At 40.2% G+C, this 16,141-nt stretch overlaps 1 protein-coding gene across 1 annotated transcript; it reads left to right on the top strand.

Moving 5' to 3' along the window:
• The first annotated feature begins 237 nt into the window (after positions 1 to 237).
• Positions 238 to 15,354, top strand: spef2 (sperm flagellar 2). The gene is made up of 37 exons (XM_051075300.1): positions 238 to 522; positions 958 to 1,060; positions 1,246 to 1,498; positions 1,670 to 1,840; positions 2,066 to 2,212; positions 2,726 to 2,802; positions 2,948 to 3,161; positions 3,421 to 3,609; positions 4,411 to 4,598; positions 5,626 to 5,797; positions 6,041 to 6,263; positions 6,394 to 6,467; positions 7,081 to 7,184; positions 7,372 to 7,619; positions 7,788 to 7,860; positions 7,948 to 8,102; positions 8,238 to 8,441; positions 8,697 to 8,830; positions 9,143 to 9,270; positions 9,349 to 9,487; positions 9,604 to 9,741; positions 9,986 to 10,131; positions 10,257 to 10,325; positions 10,476 to 10,557; positions 10,829 to 10,888; positions 10,979 to 11,102; positions 11,210 to 11,335; positions 11,538 to 11,676; positions 12,115 to 12,187; positions 12,293 to 12,449; positions 12,553 to 12,659; positions 12,928 to 13,110; positions 13,210 to 13,302; positions 13,576 to 13,746; positions 14,250 to 14,465; positions 14,666 to 14,788; positions 15,116 to 15,354. The coding sequence occupies exons 1-37, from the start codon at positions 465 to 467 to the stop codon at positions 15,179 to 15,181; spliced, it is 5,127 nt and encodes a 1,708-aa protein (XP_050931257.1). The 5' UTR covers positions 238 to 464; the 3' UTR covers positions 15,182 to 15,354.
• Positions 15,355 to 16,141: the final 787 nt, after the last annotated feature.

Raw genomic sequence — 16,141 nt, 5'->3', positions numbered from 1 at the left:
TCCCCACTTATCTCCACAGAAATTTAAATAGCCATCTACTGCCTCTTGCCATAATCTATCTGCTAATCTTTACGATACGATTTTTTTGTCCATTAAATACAAGTTATTCTTTTTCTCTCATTCATTAGTGAGGGATGGCTGTAATCAAGAGTTGCTAAAAATACCACCGTCCCTGCTGACCTTCGTTAAGTGTCAGATTGCACAGGTCCTGGATCGGTTTGTAGTCATTACATCTCGTTTTTCATCCGGGTGCTGAAATGAAAACTGATCCAGAGTAAGCTGGGCCCGCCCGCTCCCACGAGTGCCCTCCTGAAGCACTCTGGGCAACCCCGTTGACATGTCGTCATGGCAACGGTGCAGTCTGTTTTTCAGTCTGTTTATTAGGGAGCTAAAAAAGACGTAACAACAGTAACATGTAAATTATTTGGTAGTATATTGTCTGAATTGAACTTAAAAGAAAGAAGATGTCGGATATATTGTGCAAGTGGCTGAATCAGGAGCTCCGACTGTCAAAAGCTGTTGGTAAGAGTGGTTAAAGTTATAGCCTGTCTAGCCACCTGTGAGCTCAATTATGGTAACGTTAACTTACGATTTATTTAACTGATAACGGTGACTAGTTAAGGATCACTAAAGGGCAAAGAGCATTTGAATTCACAAAGTGAACAATGTAAAAGCCATTTTAGAGGCTACATATCAAAGTCAATAAACAACGTATAGGAGGTAGAAGAAAGCAAACTTAGCTTAAACTTAAAAATAGTAGTATTTTTGACTTTGTCTGTGTGAAGTTAGCAGTCTGAAATTGACCAGACAGGTACTCCAGCTTATCATTTTAAATATTTTTGATGGTCAACTTAGATGGTTTTCCAATACTTTTAAGTTATAAGCAACATTAAAAAGATAGCACGGTCTAAAACGTTGCTATTGTTGGTGTAAATGATTGCATGTTCATCTTCACAGAGCCAAAGACCTTTTCCAAGGATTTCTCCACTGGTTACCTGATAGGGGAGGTTCTGCATAAATATCAGTTGCAGAGCGATTTCAGTATGTTTATGAAGAAAGAGTAAGTTGCCCTCTCTCTCTCTCTCTCTCTCTCTCGCTCTCTCGCTCACTCACTCACTCGCTCTTGCTTTCTCTGCATGTCAGTCCTTACTCCTTTGCTTTTTGTTGCTGGAAAAATGCTGCTTAATTCTCTAGCTCTTTTAAAGTGTTCATAAATATTTAAATTAATCACACCTTTTCTCATAGCACCTCCATCTCCAAACTGAATAATTTTACCCGCCTTGAGCCTACTCTCCAGTTATTGGGGATCTCCTTCGATATAAATACAGTCCAGGATCTGATGCAGGAGAAGCAGGGTGTTGCCACACGCCTCCTTTACCAACTCTACATCTCACTTGAAAAAAAGAAGAGAGCAGAAATCAGTGGGACAATGATGGAAATCATGCAACCAGCTGCCAATGCAGGCCTGCACAAAAAGGAGCATGACATCTACTCTGATGTAAGTGGGGCTATATAGATGTACTGTATGTGTAGTATGTGCATGCAGTTAGGGGTCAGTTTCTTTCAACAGTGTGTTGATTTTTTATGTTTGAAGTTCACATTTGTAGTTTAATATCAGTATCTGAAAAACATGTATTTTCAATTATCTTACTGTCTTTCTTTTATACAGCGACTACATCAGGTGGTAAAACGTGATGCAGAGCTGAAGCTGCAGAAAATTTCTCAGCACTATGAGGAGAAATGCCAGGAACTGAATGACAGGTCTGTCATGACCTATCCCATCCAGCAAAAGAGACAACTCAAAGTCCAGGATGAGAAAAGAATGAAGAATATTGAGAAGGTACTGGAGATCATGAAAGTATGTCTTTATCAACATGACATACTTTTTTTCCAGTCTTATGTCACACGGTTACAAGTCTTTGCAGGTATTTTGGTGTTAGACATCACTATAACTCTGTGGTACTTAATGAAATTCCACTTAAACTCTAGTTTCCTGATGACAGAATACATGAAAACTACTACTGCTACTGGCAGTGATGAACATTGGGAACTGTGTGTGTTGCAGCTGCGGATGTCCCATCAGAAGTACAATGGCATCATGCCTTATAACCAGACCACTGTCGTCCAGGTACCCAAGCCACCACCCTACACTTCACAGCTTAACCTAAAGAAGAGACAACAGCAGCAGCAACGCAGAGAACAACAAGCACAGGTGTGATCAAGATTAAACAAGTTGATCATTCAATTTATTTATTTTCTGGCTTGGTGACACAGGGTCAACTGTGGAATGGCGCCCAAAGAATTTGTAGAGGCTTATGCTTTCTGACAATGATCCTAAAAACTTACATTGGTCATCAGCATCTGTTAAATATATGATGAAAAAGATCCTCCAAAAACATTGTTTTTGTTGTTAAGTTCACCAGATGTCCCCAGATCTTTTCAAAAGCAATAGCTTGTTGTTATTAAACAGTTATCATCGTTTACAGAGGGGAGATTGTTCCTTGTTCTTTTTCTCTGCCAAGATTTTCCTTAGAATTTTTCAGACTAAGAATTTCAACTGATGACCCTCTGTATATTACACTACCCTTAAGGCATTTGTTATACCACAACATTTTTTTTAATTTCTCACTGCACATTTGTTACACGTGTCCAAACTGAAAACAAAGGAGTAATGAGGGTTTATTTATTTTTGGTATTGCAATTTCTGTCCATTTTGTCCATGCAGATGGTCCAGACTGAAATAGCCCAGTTTGAGACAAACAGGAAGAAGCTGGTTACTTATGGTTTTGCTTCCTCTTCAAGGTGAGAGAAATGGAAAAACTCACTGAAAGAATATACTATGTTATTTAAATGTTTGTATTAATGAAGTATTACAGTAATCTGAGATATTGACCATCATTTATCTCAACAATGACTTCATATGTGATTTGAACCATTTCAATTCTAGTGGTCAGCCCATCTCTACAGAGATTCCCCATGGTGGCAGCAGCCAGGGCTGTGAGGTCCCTGGAAATGGAACTAAGTTGATTTTACAGTCCAATAGCAAATATTTACAGGAGGTCCAACAGAGGCTGGAGGAGAATGCTGTAGCTCGCAAGCAGAGAGAGAAAAGACGAGCCAAATTCCTGGTGGAGCAGCTCAAGGCCCATGAAGCTGGAGAGGTGAAATGACTCCTCTCCTCTTGCTGAGAAATGTTAATATACCTAATGTTAATTGAGATAAATGCCCACTCAGGAGATGTGAGAATTCATTCAGTACAGTCTTTTTCTTTCTCTAGTCATTCAAATACAGTCATTCATCCAATTGTTTTTGTAGAATGTATATGGAAAACACATTTTAAACACACTTTACAAATGTCACCCCACTAAGTGACATTTGTCATTTTAACTCAGAATTGGCCACCTCTGCCTCACCTTGCAGGAGAAACAGCGAGAGGAACAGCTGGTGAAGCGTCTGACACGTCAGACTCGGCAGGAGCAGCGTTTGGCAGCTCTGCTCCTCCAGATGCGTATGCAGAAGGAGGTGATTCGGGAGAACCGCCTGTGCAGAGAGCAGCAGTACCAGCAGCGGAGAGAGAGGGACTTCCAGGAGGCTCTGGAGAGGGAGGCGGTGAGATGGGATGAATAAGGAAGAAGAATAACCCTCTCTACTATGGCTTTGTATTAGGCTGTATCACAGTGGTGTCAGAGGAAGAGAGAGGAAAGGGTGGATGCTGTTAGTTTGTGTAGTATCAACAGGGAGGGTGTTTGATATTATGAGGAGACAGAGAGAGAGAGACTTTACAGGGATGGATAAATGGTAAAGTAAGACTGTATGACTCATGACATACCTATATTTATCCTTCCAGTAATCACACTTATACTGTAGATGGTTGATTTAGTTGAAAGGAGAGCAGAGATACTTGAAATGCCTTGCAAAGGATGACAGCCATGATCCAGCATGGTTTCAGTGTTAACATATAGTATGTTGTAGTATGGTGTGTTCATGGTGTAGAACAGAATTTATCAGCCAATCCCAGAGCAGATTCTCATGTGATTATGTCTCGGATTCTTCAGTTACTTGCCCCTTACTCTAAAACTGAGAGAATCTTTTTTATGAGATGATTTACAGAGAATCGTGCGTTTAAATGTACATATGTTTAAAAGTTTTAATGGGGTATTATTGATGTTGTGTCTGGCAAACTGGAAACTGAATGAACTGTTATCTAATGTATAAAACCTGCTATACAGTAGGTAACAATAATTCAAATCTCAGCAATCAGCAGTCTATCGATTACAAAAACTGAATTACAGAAATGTCCAATGTAACATCTTTCATATTCCTTTATACTTATAACAGTGGTGATTAGCAGGAACATTTATCTCATGCCTTGTCCACTCATTCCGTCTTTCTGACTGGGGCCCAGTACAGGCTTTGGCTCAGCAGGCTAAGTTGGACCGCGCTGAAGAGATCAAAAAGGAGCTTGAATTCTGTAACAGGATTGCTGCTGAGCGAGCTCAAAACAGATATGAGAAGCACTTTAAGAGCTGCAAGGACATTTTGGAGCAGATAGTGGACTTGGCCACCAAGGTTGGAGAATATCGACTGCTCACTGCAAAGTACGTAACACAGTTGCTTTTAATGATGCAGTAGAAACACACATATGGTATTTGGGCTTAAAACCTCTAGACTGATCTCTTGGTCAGTCAGTTAGTGAAAATGTACTTTCCTGGTATTTACTAAGTATTATAATTGAAAAAAAAATTTAGTTAAGAAATCTATTTTTAAAAGTGTAATGTACTTTAGTTATAAAGACATTTTGGCCATTTCATGATGGGCCAAAATGAGGGATAGGACTGAGGAAGTAATAAGACAAGTTCTTTGCTGTGTCTGCAAATGTTAATTATTTATTTATTCATGAACAAAATTCACATTCAGGTGCAAAACATAACATCACATTAAGCTCTCTTAATCCTAAGAATAAAAAATAGACAGAGGGAAATATGGGCAAATATGCACTCTAAGTATTGGTTTGTTTCTTTCTTTCTCTGGGAAAACATTAAAAGGGTATTTCAGGAAAGTATTGAGAAACTGAAATCTGACTGTAGACTGAAGTCTTTTATGTAATGTTTAAAAACGGAAGCGTTGCAGTGCATTGCTAATTCAGATGCAAGTCTAAAACATGTGAAAAAAATCCATTCATTGGAACATTCTTGTACAACAAAATAAAATCAGGAGATGTCAACATCCTGTCTGCTTCTTCTCATGATCAAATACATCATTAACACAGGTATCAACTGCTCACCCAAACCTGCTCTGTATTCACTCTGTTTTTATACACACACACACACACACACACACACACACACAACCTGTGACCCCAGGTTGTAGATGTTCTGGTTAAACACAGTTCATTTTAGTCATTTTCATGGTCAGTCAAAAAACAATTAGATTTTCCATACACTGGTTGTTTAAAAGTATGGTATAGTGCAGTTAGTTACCTGGTATGCAGTATTTCCCTGGTATGCATTAAATTGTTACAGATCAAACCATTTTCAAACGTGTGGTCCATATTTTATTTCAACCACAGTTCTGCTTATTAAGTTTAGCTTTGCCTCCTCTCTTTTTTTCTGTTGTCATGTCCAGTCTGATTCCAGAGAAGCTGATGAGGGAGTGGAAGGAATTGCTGTTCAGAGGTCTGCCTCTCTATGAGCCGATACAGGGCCAGCAGCCCGGGTTTGAGTTCTCAACCCCACTAGATCCTGTAGAGCTTAAGAAACAGGAGATACTCAACAACCAGGACTATGATGAATACACTGTGAGTTTGAAACACAAGTGCAGTGTGTTTTTAAATTATGTTTGTACATGTGTATTTGCCTGCACATTTTCATGTAGCTTGTCTGTGCAGACTGAATAACTTGTTGGTCAAACCCACACTTTCAAACAAATGCTGATTTCACTAACAGTATCAGGCATAATTAGACTAAATAGTACCTGAACGGAAGCCATGAACTGATTGTTGAAGGTCCTCTTTGTCTTAGCCATTTGTCATGTTTCTCAGAATATGGTAGGCGAATGGGCGTGGCCAGAAGAAGCAAGGGAGACCACATTACCCCCAAGCAACAACAACATTCTTGGACATGTTGTCCAGCGACTGAGGAACATTGTTCACCCACCTGTCGTGGAACCCTCCACACCTTTATTTTCTCACTTTACCCTCAAGGCCTGTGTCTTGGGCAAGTTTTGCTCTGGCAAAACCACCTGCCTGGCCAAGATCGCTGAAGGCATGCAGTCACGAACACACAAACACAATGTCACACCACTTAATTAAGTCTTCACTGAAACAATATATTAAAAACTGGTGTAGAATAAGACTTATTTGTTGCTTAGTATGTGTGTTGTTTTCTGCTCTAGCCCATGGCATCCATGTCTTATCAGTTGACACACTGATTGAGGAGGCGCTGAATGCTTATCATAATGGAGAAGAGGTTAGTCAGATACAGTATAACAGTACTGTAACTTCACTAGTATCCTTTTTTATTGAATCTAGTCACATAATTTTATTTTGAAATGATTTTTTAGGATTAGGAGTCCTCAATGATCCTAAACATTTCACCCTCTAAAACAAGTCTGTTTTGGACAAAATGTACAGGCCATGGAGCAGCAAGGAGAAAAAGACAATGAGCATCTGCCCACATTCTGCACATCACTGAAACCTGGTGGGTTACTGAAGCCAGCATGATTCTGTTTTATGCTATTTTACACTATTCATTACATTGTGTTTTGTACTTGTGACAAAAATGCACTATATGTTAAGTATTTCACACAGCTGCTTGTTTAATGTGAAACAAGCTGTTACTCATAATTTTATTGTTTTTCAGACCTTGACACTCAAGAGGAAAATAGAGACAGTAATGTAAGTGTAAGAGTTGTTCATGTATACGTATGTTGTATTTGTGATTTTCTGACTTTTGACATTTGTATTTAATTAAACATGAGGTAACCTGTATTCAATTTATGTCACTAATGTGATTAAAATGTGCTTTACTTGCCAATAAAATAATGACTTTTCCTCCCGCTTACAGGGGTTCCCTCATCCAGCTGTCTACCCGGGCCATGCAAGGAGCAGCTGCAGAGAAAGAGCTGAGTAAAGGCAACACCATCCCTAATGAGCTGTTAGTAGACATTGTGGTAGAAGCTATCAGGTAAGCACATAATCTGTATTGCTGTATATAATACTGTATATAGGATTTCATTTGTCTTATCTCAGTTTTACTATTTGCAATTCATTTCACATATCCAGCGATTCAGAGAATTCTCAATGATACAGTCTTAATCAACAATTCCACTAGCACTGTCTAGAGAGTGAAACATTTCTTGTCTTCTTACTAGGCAGGTTCCAGCTCAGTCAGGTTGGATTCTGGATGGCTTTCCAGTGGACATCACCCAGGCCTACCTGCTAGAGAAAGCCCTGGGTGGGTCTGTAGATGAAGGAAATGAATCTGAAAGCGGAAGGGAGAACCTTGCTGCTGACCCTGATCCACCCAAACCCTTGCCGTCCCCAGATCCTGTATTGGACGTGGCTCTGCTGCTGGATATCCCTGATGAGAGTGTGGTTGGACGTGCATTCAGTAACACTGGTGGGAGTTTAATGTTATGTATCCATGTGCACCCAAACCTTATTTGTTAGATGGTGTGCGTGTGTGTGTGTGTTTGTGTGTGTGTATACCTACAAAAGTAACTAGTCAAATGTTTTAACTGTATGTTTGTGTTTTTATGTGGTTCCCCCACTTCCAAACCTCCCACAGATACAGATACTGCTGCTGATGCAACCTTCCACCCCACAGACAAAACTTTGCATCTGGCACAGATTTCACACAGGTAAAAAAATAAGAAGCTTACTGAAATTAATCACTGCTACTGTCTGACTACAGTATGTGTCTAATATCTAACAAACCCCATCTGCAGGATTGCAGCTTTTCAGGACACCTGGCCAAAACTTGAGAAATGGTTTGGTGGAAAGCAAAACATTTTTGTTCGTGTTGATGCCAATGTAGATGAGGAGGAGCTTTACAAGAGGGTGGAATCTGTCCTGCAGAAAACACATGTGCAAACACAAGACGGTAACTGGTTGTCATTTTAGTATCAACTCAATATTAGTTCTCACATTCTTTCACCATTTTGTTCAGAATCAATTTCCTTATTGTGCCATAGCAGTAGATAAAAATTATTAATTTTCCAACATATTCCCTCATCAGCTCTTGTCACTCCTGCTGTTGATGATGTGTTGGACAGTGGGAAAGCTCCAGACTCTTCTCCATCAGCCACTCCTCCACCTGTCAACCAACCTCCAGCCTTCACAGATGAGGCCCCTGACCCCACAGAATCCTATTCCAGCCTTAATGAGGAAAAAGCCCAAAGTGTGAACGCACTCTCCAAATCCAACACACACTCCCCCAGAGGTGATTAGATAAGCAGTCTCTGGATTACATACTTTAATTGCTGTTTTACAGTCATTTCTGGTCACAAAAGAAATTCTGCTTCACAGAAAAAATCATCACCAACATCTATTTTAGGGTGGTCTGGCTCTTAGTTGCCTTCCCACTGCTGTAATCAATAAGTAATTATGAATTATTGATAATTGATTCATGTTCAATAGATATAATTAGTTTTACTTTATTATAGTGATTATATATGTACTTCTGGCTAATCAACAGGGCATTCTAGGAAGGCATCAACTTCCTCAGTCGCCAATGAGAACTCTCAAGGAGTCCCCAAGAACCCACCTGAATCTGCCTCTCCCTGCTCAGGGTCCTCGGCCTGGGTTTATGTGGATGAACCCCTTCCTCTGGTAGGGTACAACCTGAGTTTATGTTTGTTTTACTAATCAAGTCAAGTCAAGTCAAATTTTATTTATATAGCGCCAATTCACAACAGAAGTTATCTCGAGGCACTAATCAGAGTTGGAGGTGCAACTCTAATGTCTTTCTAATGACATTCATGCAACAAGGTGGCGCACTAACATGATTTAGTCAATGAACCTGTGGTTTTATAACCTGTATTGCATCTTTGTTTCAGTTATGTGAAAATACATGACATGTTACATCTCTGTTACATTATGCCCTCTGCTTTGTTGTCTTCCCCTCACCAACTCTGTCTATAGGAGATCTCAGAGTACCTGTGCCCCCACTGGGACACAGTGTGTGGTTCTTATGTGAACAACATAAAGACAGTGATGCAGCAGCTGCGCTCACAAAGCACTGTTATTACCCATCACCTATTCAACATCAGGTACTACTCTGAAAATGATGTCTAATAAATATTACATTTAGTACCACATAAGTATTACCCAGTTCTCTGTATCTGTAGAAAGGAGTTCAAGCATTACCTGGGGCGTCCAGACTTGAGGCAGGAATTAGTGTTTCAGTGGCAGAAGGACTTCAACAGCATTGCCGATGATATGAGAGAGGATGAGGATACCAAAGCAGAGCTACATCTGAGACTCGATGTAAGAAGAATTTGTAGTATTGTGGTAATAATAATAATGATACAAATATACCTAAACTGATTCTGAAACTTGTGTGAAAATATAAAATACAAGGAGATGTTCTGATATTTGTACAGGAACTGCGTGAACGTTTGTGGGACATCAGTGACAAACGGAAAGAGCAGGACGAGCAAGAGAGGGCTTCTCTCATGTGTGATGGCTGGCTGGAGGACCACACAGCCGTTCTCGTCAACCTCCACTCTATGCTCATGCAGGTAACTTTTCAGTTTCTGTGTAACTGAAAAGCTGGAAAAGAAAACAGTGACTCCATTTCATTTCACCCTTGAGATGGCTGTGGCCCAAGAGAGGAGAACCATTGTGCATATAGCTAACTAGCCATCTGGACACAAGCTAAGGCCTGATCAGTAACATCACTTAAGATGCATTTGCTCATTGTAATTTATAAGCTCACCTGTTCCATTGCTTCTTTTCCATTCTCTTGGATTGTCTGTCATACAGGTGGAGTTGAACCGTTTCCAGGAGACACTCAGTTTTCTCAGGGTCTACTATTTGAGCATGTACAGACAGGTGCTGCCTGAACCACCCTCCAAGTTTGTCTGTATCCCTCTACTGGACAACCCAGAAACAAAAGATCAGGGCGAGAGGCAAGAAACACATTTTAAATTGCAACCTGACAGTTTTAATGCAAGATTAAGATGAAATGACAAAATTGTGAATAATTTAGGGATAATGAGAGGAGAAAATGAAAAAATGTATTTTGTTCCTCCAGCATTGAGCCAGCGGACACAAATATATGTAGTCAGATGGATGACGGAGAGGAAAGGAGGAAAAATAAATTGTAAGGGAAAAGCACTACCACATACAATGTTTCCTTTAAGTTTTCTGCTGTCTGTGTGATAGATGACATGGGCGTTGTTATTTCCTCACAATCTAAATATAACCCAGCACCAACAAATACACACATAAACAGTTTCCTCCTCTTCTGCAGTGTTCCCCTCCTTCCCAGACGTCCTGACTCCTCAGGAGGGGTCTCCAAGACAAAAGACCAGGGTCAAACAGAACCTGTCAAGGTATCTGTGTATCTCTATCTTTCATTTACTTCAGTCCTTCTCAGGATCTGTAACTTCTTTTGTTATTTTTTGTTATTCTACTCATTTCCACTCATAAAGGAGTACTATGGATATTATGTGCTCTGCTAGCTTTGTTTGAGTTTGAGTTGTTTCAGGTTGCACTACCTTATAAGGCAGATCTTTTTGGTGTGACGGTGGTATTGTTAATGGTGATACACTGATATACAGTCTTACAGTAAAAGATATTGACCCTTTTCATTGTTTACGCTAGCCACCACATGAGAAACTCATCTCCGACTATGAGGAGGCACTCAAAGCCATCGACAAATTGGTAAAACTGCACGAGTTTGCATGAATATTTTATGGTGGTATGTTTATTTATTTATTTCATTCGTGATTTGTATGGGTCACACGTGTGTAGGTGTCAGCAGAAGCCCACAAGGGGGAGACAAAAGAGCACAAGGAGAAACCACAGGAGAAGGAGAAGGCCCCTGCAAGTGCAAACAAAACAACAAAAGGAAAGCAATCAGCAAAAAAACAGAAAGGCATGTCTTAGTATAAAGAAAACAATGGAGAGGTGCTGTTTAACATGTACTGTATGTTTTAGAAGATCTTCTAGATCATTATCTCCTACCCCAACTTGTTTCTCCAGGTCCACCGTCCCCACCTCCAGCTCCCACCCCTGCACCAGCTGATGAAAAAACTTCTGAGAAGACTCAAGAACAAGAAGTCAGAAGTAAAATACATGAAGAATATAAAGCCGCACTAAAACACGAGGGTAGGTACACACACACACACACACACACACACATACAAAGAGATTCTGTAGTTTCTTCATATCAAAATATACATGTTTGCCATATTAAGATATTATATTAAGATATAAGATAAGATAATTGCACACACACATGCATGCAGGTGTGTACATGTTCAGTATGCTGATACAGTTGTGTTCCTGTGTCAATGTATGTGTTTTCCAGAGAATGCAGCAAAGGCACGCATTTCACTGGTGAAAGGTCATGGTCTGGTGATGGTGCAAACCCTGCAAAGCAGAGCAGAAGAGGCCTTTAGCAACATGGAGAAGTGGTTAGAAGCACACTATCTTGCAGAAATGAAGAGGTATGGGACAGTATGAGTGTGGGTTTATGTGTGGTATGGCGTGTAGTGGGCCATGTGTGCATATAGAGGGACAGGAATGTGAAAAGCACTATCACACACAAGGTCCTCTACCTTGTTCTTTTAAGTAACAAGGCTAAAGGATATGTGTGCAGGATTAAAAGCCCCCAGACTGAATTGTTGATATAGTGAGTTATATCTAGTGTTTTATTTAACTTTTAAGTAAGTCACAGAACATTTTCAAATTGATGGAAACTCTTTGAATGCCTCTGAGGTTATTCTGAAACTATTATTTGAAAATATAAAAATACATACTTCTTATGAGAAGTTGTAGATTTTAGTTTACACTGGGAATGAGCCACTTCTATCACATTTAAGCATGATTATTAATTATACAAAGAAGACATTCATGACATTTTATCTGTTTCTTATCTCCTGTAGTATTGATGAATTATCAGAAGTGGTTCGCCACCACATAGAGGCTGGTGCTAAGCTGCAGTATGAGCTGGTGTTGGTATGTAGTGACTTAATAATTTTATTGTATTATGTGTATGGTCTGAAGTCTCCTCCTCCTACCTCCCTCTTCTAATTTTAAGATTCTCCATAATCTCTTCTTCAGGAATGTACTGATTTCTATCTGAATGGAGACTGCCACATGGTGGCTAGCCAGCCTCCTCCTCCCCATCCACCTCCTCTGGAGAAACCCACAGAGTCCACCCCGACCATTACTCAGCTGGAGTCACTCCACCAACAGCTGTACAATGTTGCTCCATCAGGTGCATATAGGGGAGACACGTTTGGTGTGATTGGGTCTGTTAATCATGCTATCCAGCTATTCATCCATCCATTGATCCCTTTTCCTTCTTTTTTGACTTTCAGGCCTCATGTCCAGCTTTGATTTCTTCAGTTTGCTCAGGGATATCACCTCTGTTAGCATGGGCAGAAACACCTTGCCTGAGCCCTGGTTCAACAAGAATGAAACACAGGTACTCGTCAAAGTGTTGACTCAAAACACAATTGGGCAGTCATGTATTCTCACTTGACAGTTTATGAACAATATGAGTCAACTGACATTAGCATTTTAAAATTACACAACCAAATGACTACATAATCTCATAGCACTCTGCTGACCACAACCCAGTGCAGAAAAAGCAAAGCAAGATACAAAACATTCCATAACCTAATCAACTAAATAAAATAAAAGACACATTACATAGCTTACAGGAGCTCTGTCCTTTTCTCTCCTGTCCCCAGTTGATGGAGATCGTGTCTCTGCTATCGGATGACCACGAGCTCATAGACTGGCGTCGGTTTCTGCTCAGTGCTGCCCTCCCTTGGCCGTTTCCCTCCTTGACACAGCTGCTGGCTGTGCTACAATGTTTTAAAGCAGTTGATACCTGCGACACAGGCCATATAAACTGGGAACAGTACCTACAGGTCAGTCTCTACATTCACACTAATTCAGAAATATGTAATAAATACAGATTCTGATTCTCTGATTAGACATTGTAACTGTCTTGCCTCCTCTCTCACCAGACAGAGTTGTGGTTTCCGAGTGAGAGTGTCCTGCCCGTCCCTGTGGACCCCTCTGAGCCTCTACCTTATGACCGTCTGACTAACCTTCGCAAGGTAACTACCTGCAATAACTGACAACTTAATTCAGAATCAAGGTAAGCTTTTATTGTTCCTGAAATTAGGAATTCAAGGGGACACAAACATAACTTAAGGGCTTTTCTGCTATTCTCAGTGGTATCTTATTGCACCATCCACTTTGTTCTAAACCTAAAAGGGGTCAAACTTTTTAAACCAGTCTTATGTTTTGTGCATGTCCAAATGAACTGTGCTGCAAGTAATAAATAAAAAGAACTGACAGTAACATCAGTGTCTGTTCCTCCTTCTCAGTTCTTTTTCCAGTTGTTTGCGGACCACTCTTTCTCCCCCCCCCAACTGCACTATGTATCCATGCTGCAGTATTTTGCAGCCGACCCTAACCCCAGACAGGGCTTCATCAGAGCACTTAGTGTAGTGCTGGGACAAAATCTTAAGCACCCCTCATCAGGCCATCTTGTCAAGGTGGGTAAATTAATGTATAAATCAGAATCAGAATATCTTTATTGTCATTGTCACATGTACCACGAAATTAAAAGTGTCATCCAGTCGATGCATCATTCCTAAAATAGAATAAAAATAAATAAAATAGAAACAATAAATAAAAACAAGCACAAACGCACACGATCCATTCTGTTCTTATTGCACAGTTCTTATTGCACCTCAGGCTATGTTTTTGGCTATATTGAGTGTGGTTATTGGTAAAGAAATGTGAATGAAATATGCACATGAAATTAATTGAAAAAGCACTTTCTTTGGCATGTTATCTTTTTCTATCATCAACACCATTTCTGTCTTCTCTCACCAATGTTCTCAGATAGTCAAGAATTATAGAAACCAGTGATGTTATTTTCAGTATTACCAGCAATGATTTTGCAACAGTATGTGTCTCTAGTGGTTGAGATTTTGTTTTAGAATTAAACTGTTGCACAGTAACAGGACAATATCACTATGTGTTGTGTTTGCAGTCTATGCCCAGTATAGAAGAGGCTGCAGAGCTCAGCTCCACAGAACTTGATGGAGAGTGCAAGGAAGAGGAGACTCTGTGTGCATCAAGCAGTTCATTGGCGGAGCAGGGAGTGTCCATTCCTGCTCTCCTTGCTGTCATCTGCCACAAAATCACCAAGATGAAAGACAGAAGCCCCCTTCCTCCAGGCTGCCTGAGTCAGGAGGAGCACACTCAGGTATTTTGTGAAAGAAGTGATTGAGAAAGACATGTACAAGTTTTAATTTATATCTAGTTTTAATTTACTGATTCTGTGGGTTTGCATAAACCCTAAGGGTTCTATACTGAAAAATGAATTGTCCAAGCATAATTATTAACCATATTTTTAAATGAAACCCTCCCCTTGTGGGAATACTGTTTATCTCTGCTGCCCTCTAGTACCTGGTGCATGTATTCAAAGAGCTGGGCTACAAGCCTGAGAACTGTGTCCCTTTCTCCATCCTGTCTGAGCATCCTTCCATCCAGGGCCTGATGGAGACCTCAACACACTACCAGCTTGTAGTAAGTGTCTTTTTGTCACATGTTTTGTTTTCTTGTTATTTGTTCCCCTACCACAATGTCTGTTTGATGGGAATCCAAAATCACACACCACCACTTGTTCTCTGCTGCTGTGATCAGTCACACACACATCACCCAGCATCATGTGCATTTATATTCTCATTGCTTATTGTTTAAGCTGACAAACCTGCATAAGGACTCACTTTCAGCTTTCATCTGTCTCTCCCTCCCCATACTTTGTGTCCTCTTCTTCTTTTCTTTTTTTGTAACCTTTATTTATTTCTAAAATTTCCTTCTCTTCCTCTTTCTCTCTCTCTCTTTGTGTATCAGAACATTCATAAAGTGCTGCTGGCTCATCAGGATCAAGCAGACGCTAACAGCTCGACAGTTTCCTAAAGGATGAGACATATACTTTAGATACGCTGCTGTCTGCATCAAGAAGAACTCTTTCACTTAGGAAATGCAAACAATGATGCTTTGGACATTTTTAAGTATTCTCATTATTTTTTACATTTGAAATGTTTGCTGTTGGCCATATTGCTTACTTCAGTATTGAATAAATGCATTTGCGACCATAACTTGTTTCAGTGTGTAGAAATGTTTATAACTGACGAAGGCTGAATGACAACATAATTGCAAATGACAACAATAACATCAATGATGGCAGGATTGACCCCTTGACTCGCTTTTTTTCCTGATACACTCCAGCAGTTTTTCTGACTGACTTGTTTTTCTAATGACCTCTCTGACACAGAAAAGCATTGGTTGCAGCTACAATGAGTGCTTTGTCCAGGATAACCTAAATGTCAAGCCTGACTTGCCAGCAACTGCCTGCCAGGGCACCCGCAACCCTATCTCAGTCCATTCAGCAGTCATGTGTTGTGGTAGCTTAGCAGTCACTGGTGCCTACCAATCAAGTTAATGTGCATGCTGGTCAGAAAAAAAGGAATCATTTTGTTGTTACTAAAGACAAAGCAACTTATTAATACATCATCATGGGTGTCACACCAAGTATCTTTAATGTCATCAATAAGTGCTTCCCTGTACTTGTTGAGGGGGTTACATTCTGTCAGCAGTCTTAAGAGAATGTGACTCCTGTTAACATTTCCATTTGTTCAATTTGATGCAACAAGGGCTGGAGGAACCTCCCACCCCCCTGTCCCTACGCTTTTTCTTTTTCCCTCCCTTTCATTACCACTGCAGGTCCAGGGCTCTTGGACTTCTCAGTGTGTGACTTTTAGAGAAAACAGAGCCACTCACATGTGTCATATAGGCAGAGTCATATTTCGCAGACTTGCACCCAAAACCTCCTGAACGATAATGAATAAGTCAGCACCTTAATGTCGGACCTTTTCC

The sequence above is a fragment of the Lates calcarifer genome, linkage group LG13, assembly GCF_001640805.2.
Source record: "Lates calcarifer isolate ASB-BC8 linkage group LG13, TLL_Latcal_v3, whole genome shotgun sequence".
Lineage (NCBI taxonomy): Eukaryota > Metazoa > Chordata > Actinopteri > Centropomidae > Lates > Lates calcarifer.
Note: the sequence above shows the minus strand (reverse complement) of the source record. Positions and strands in the feature narration are given on the sequence as shown.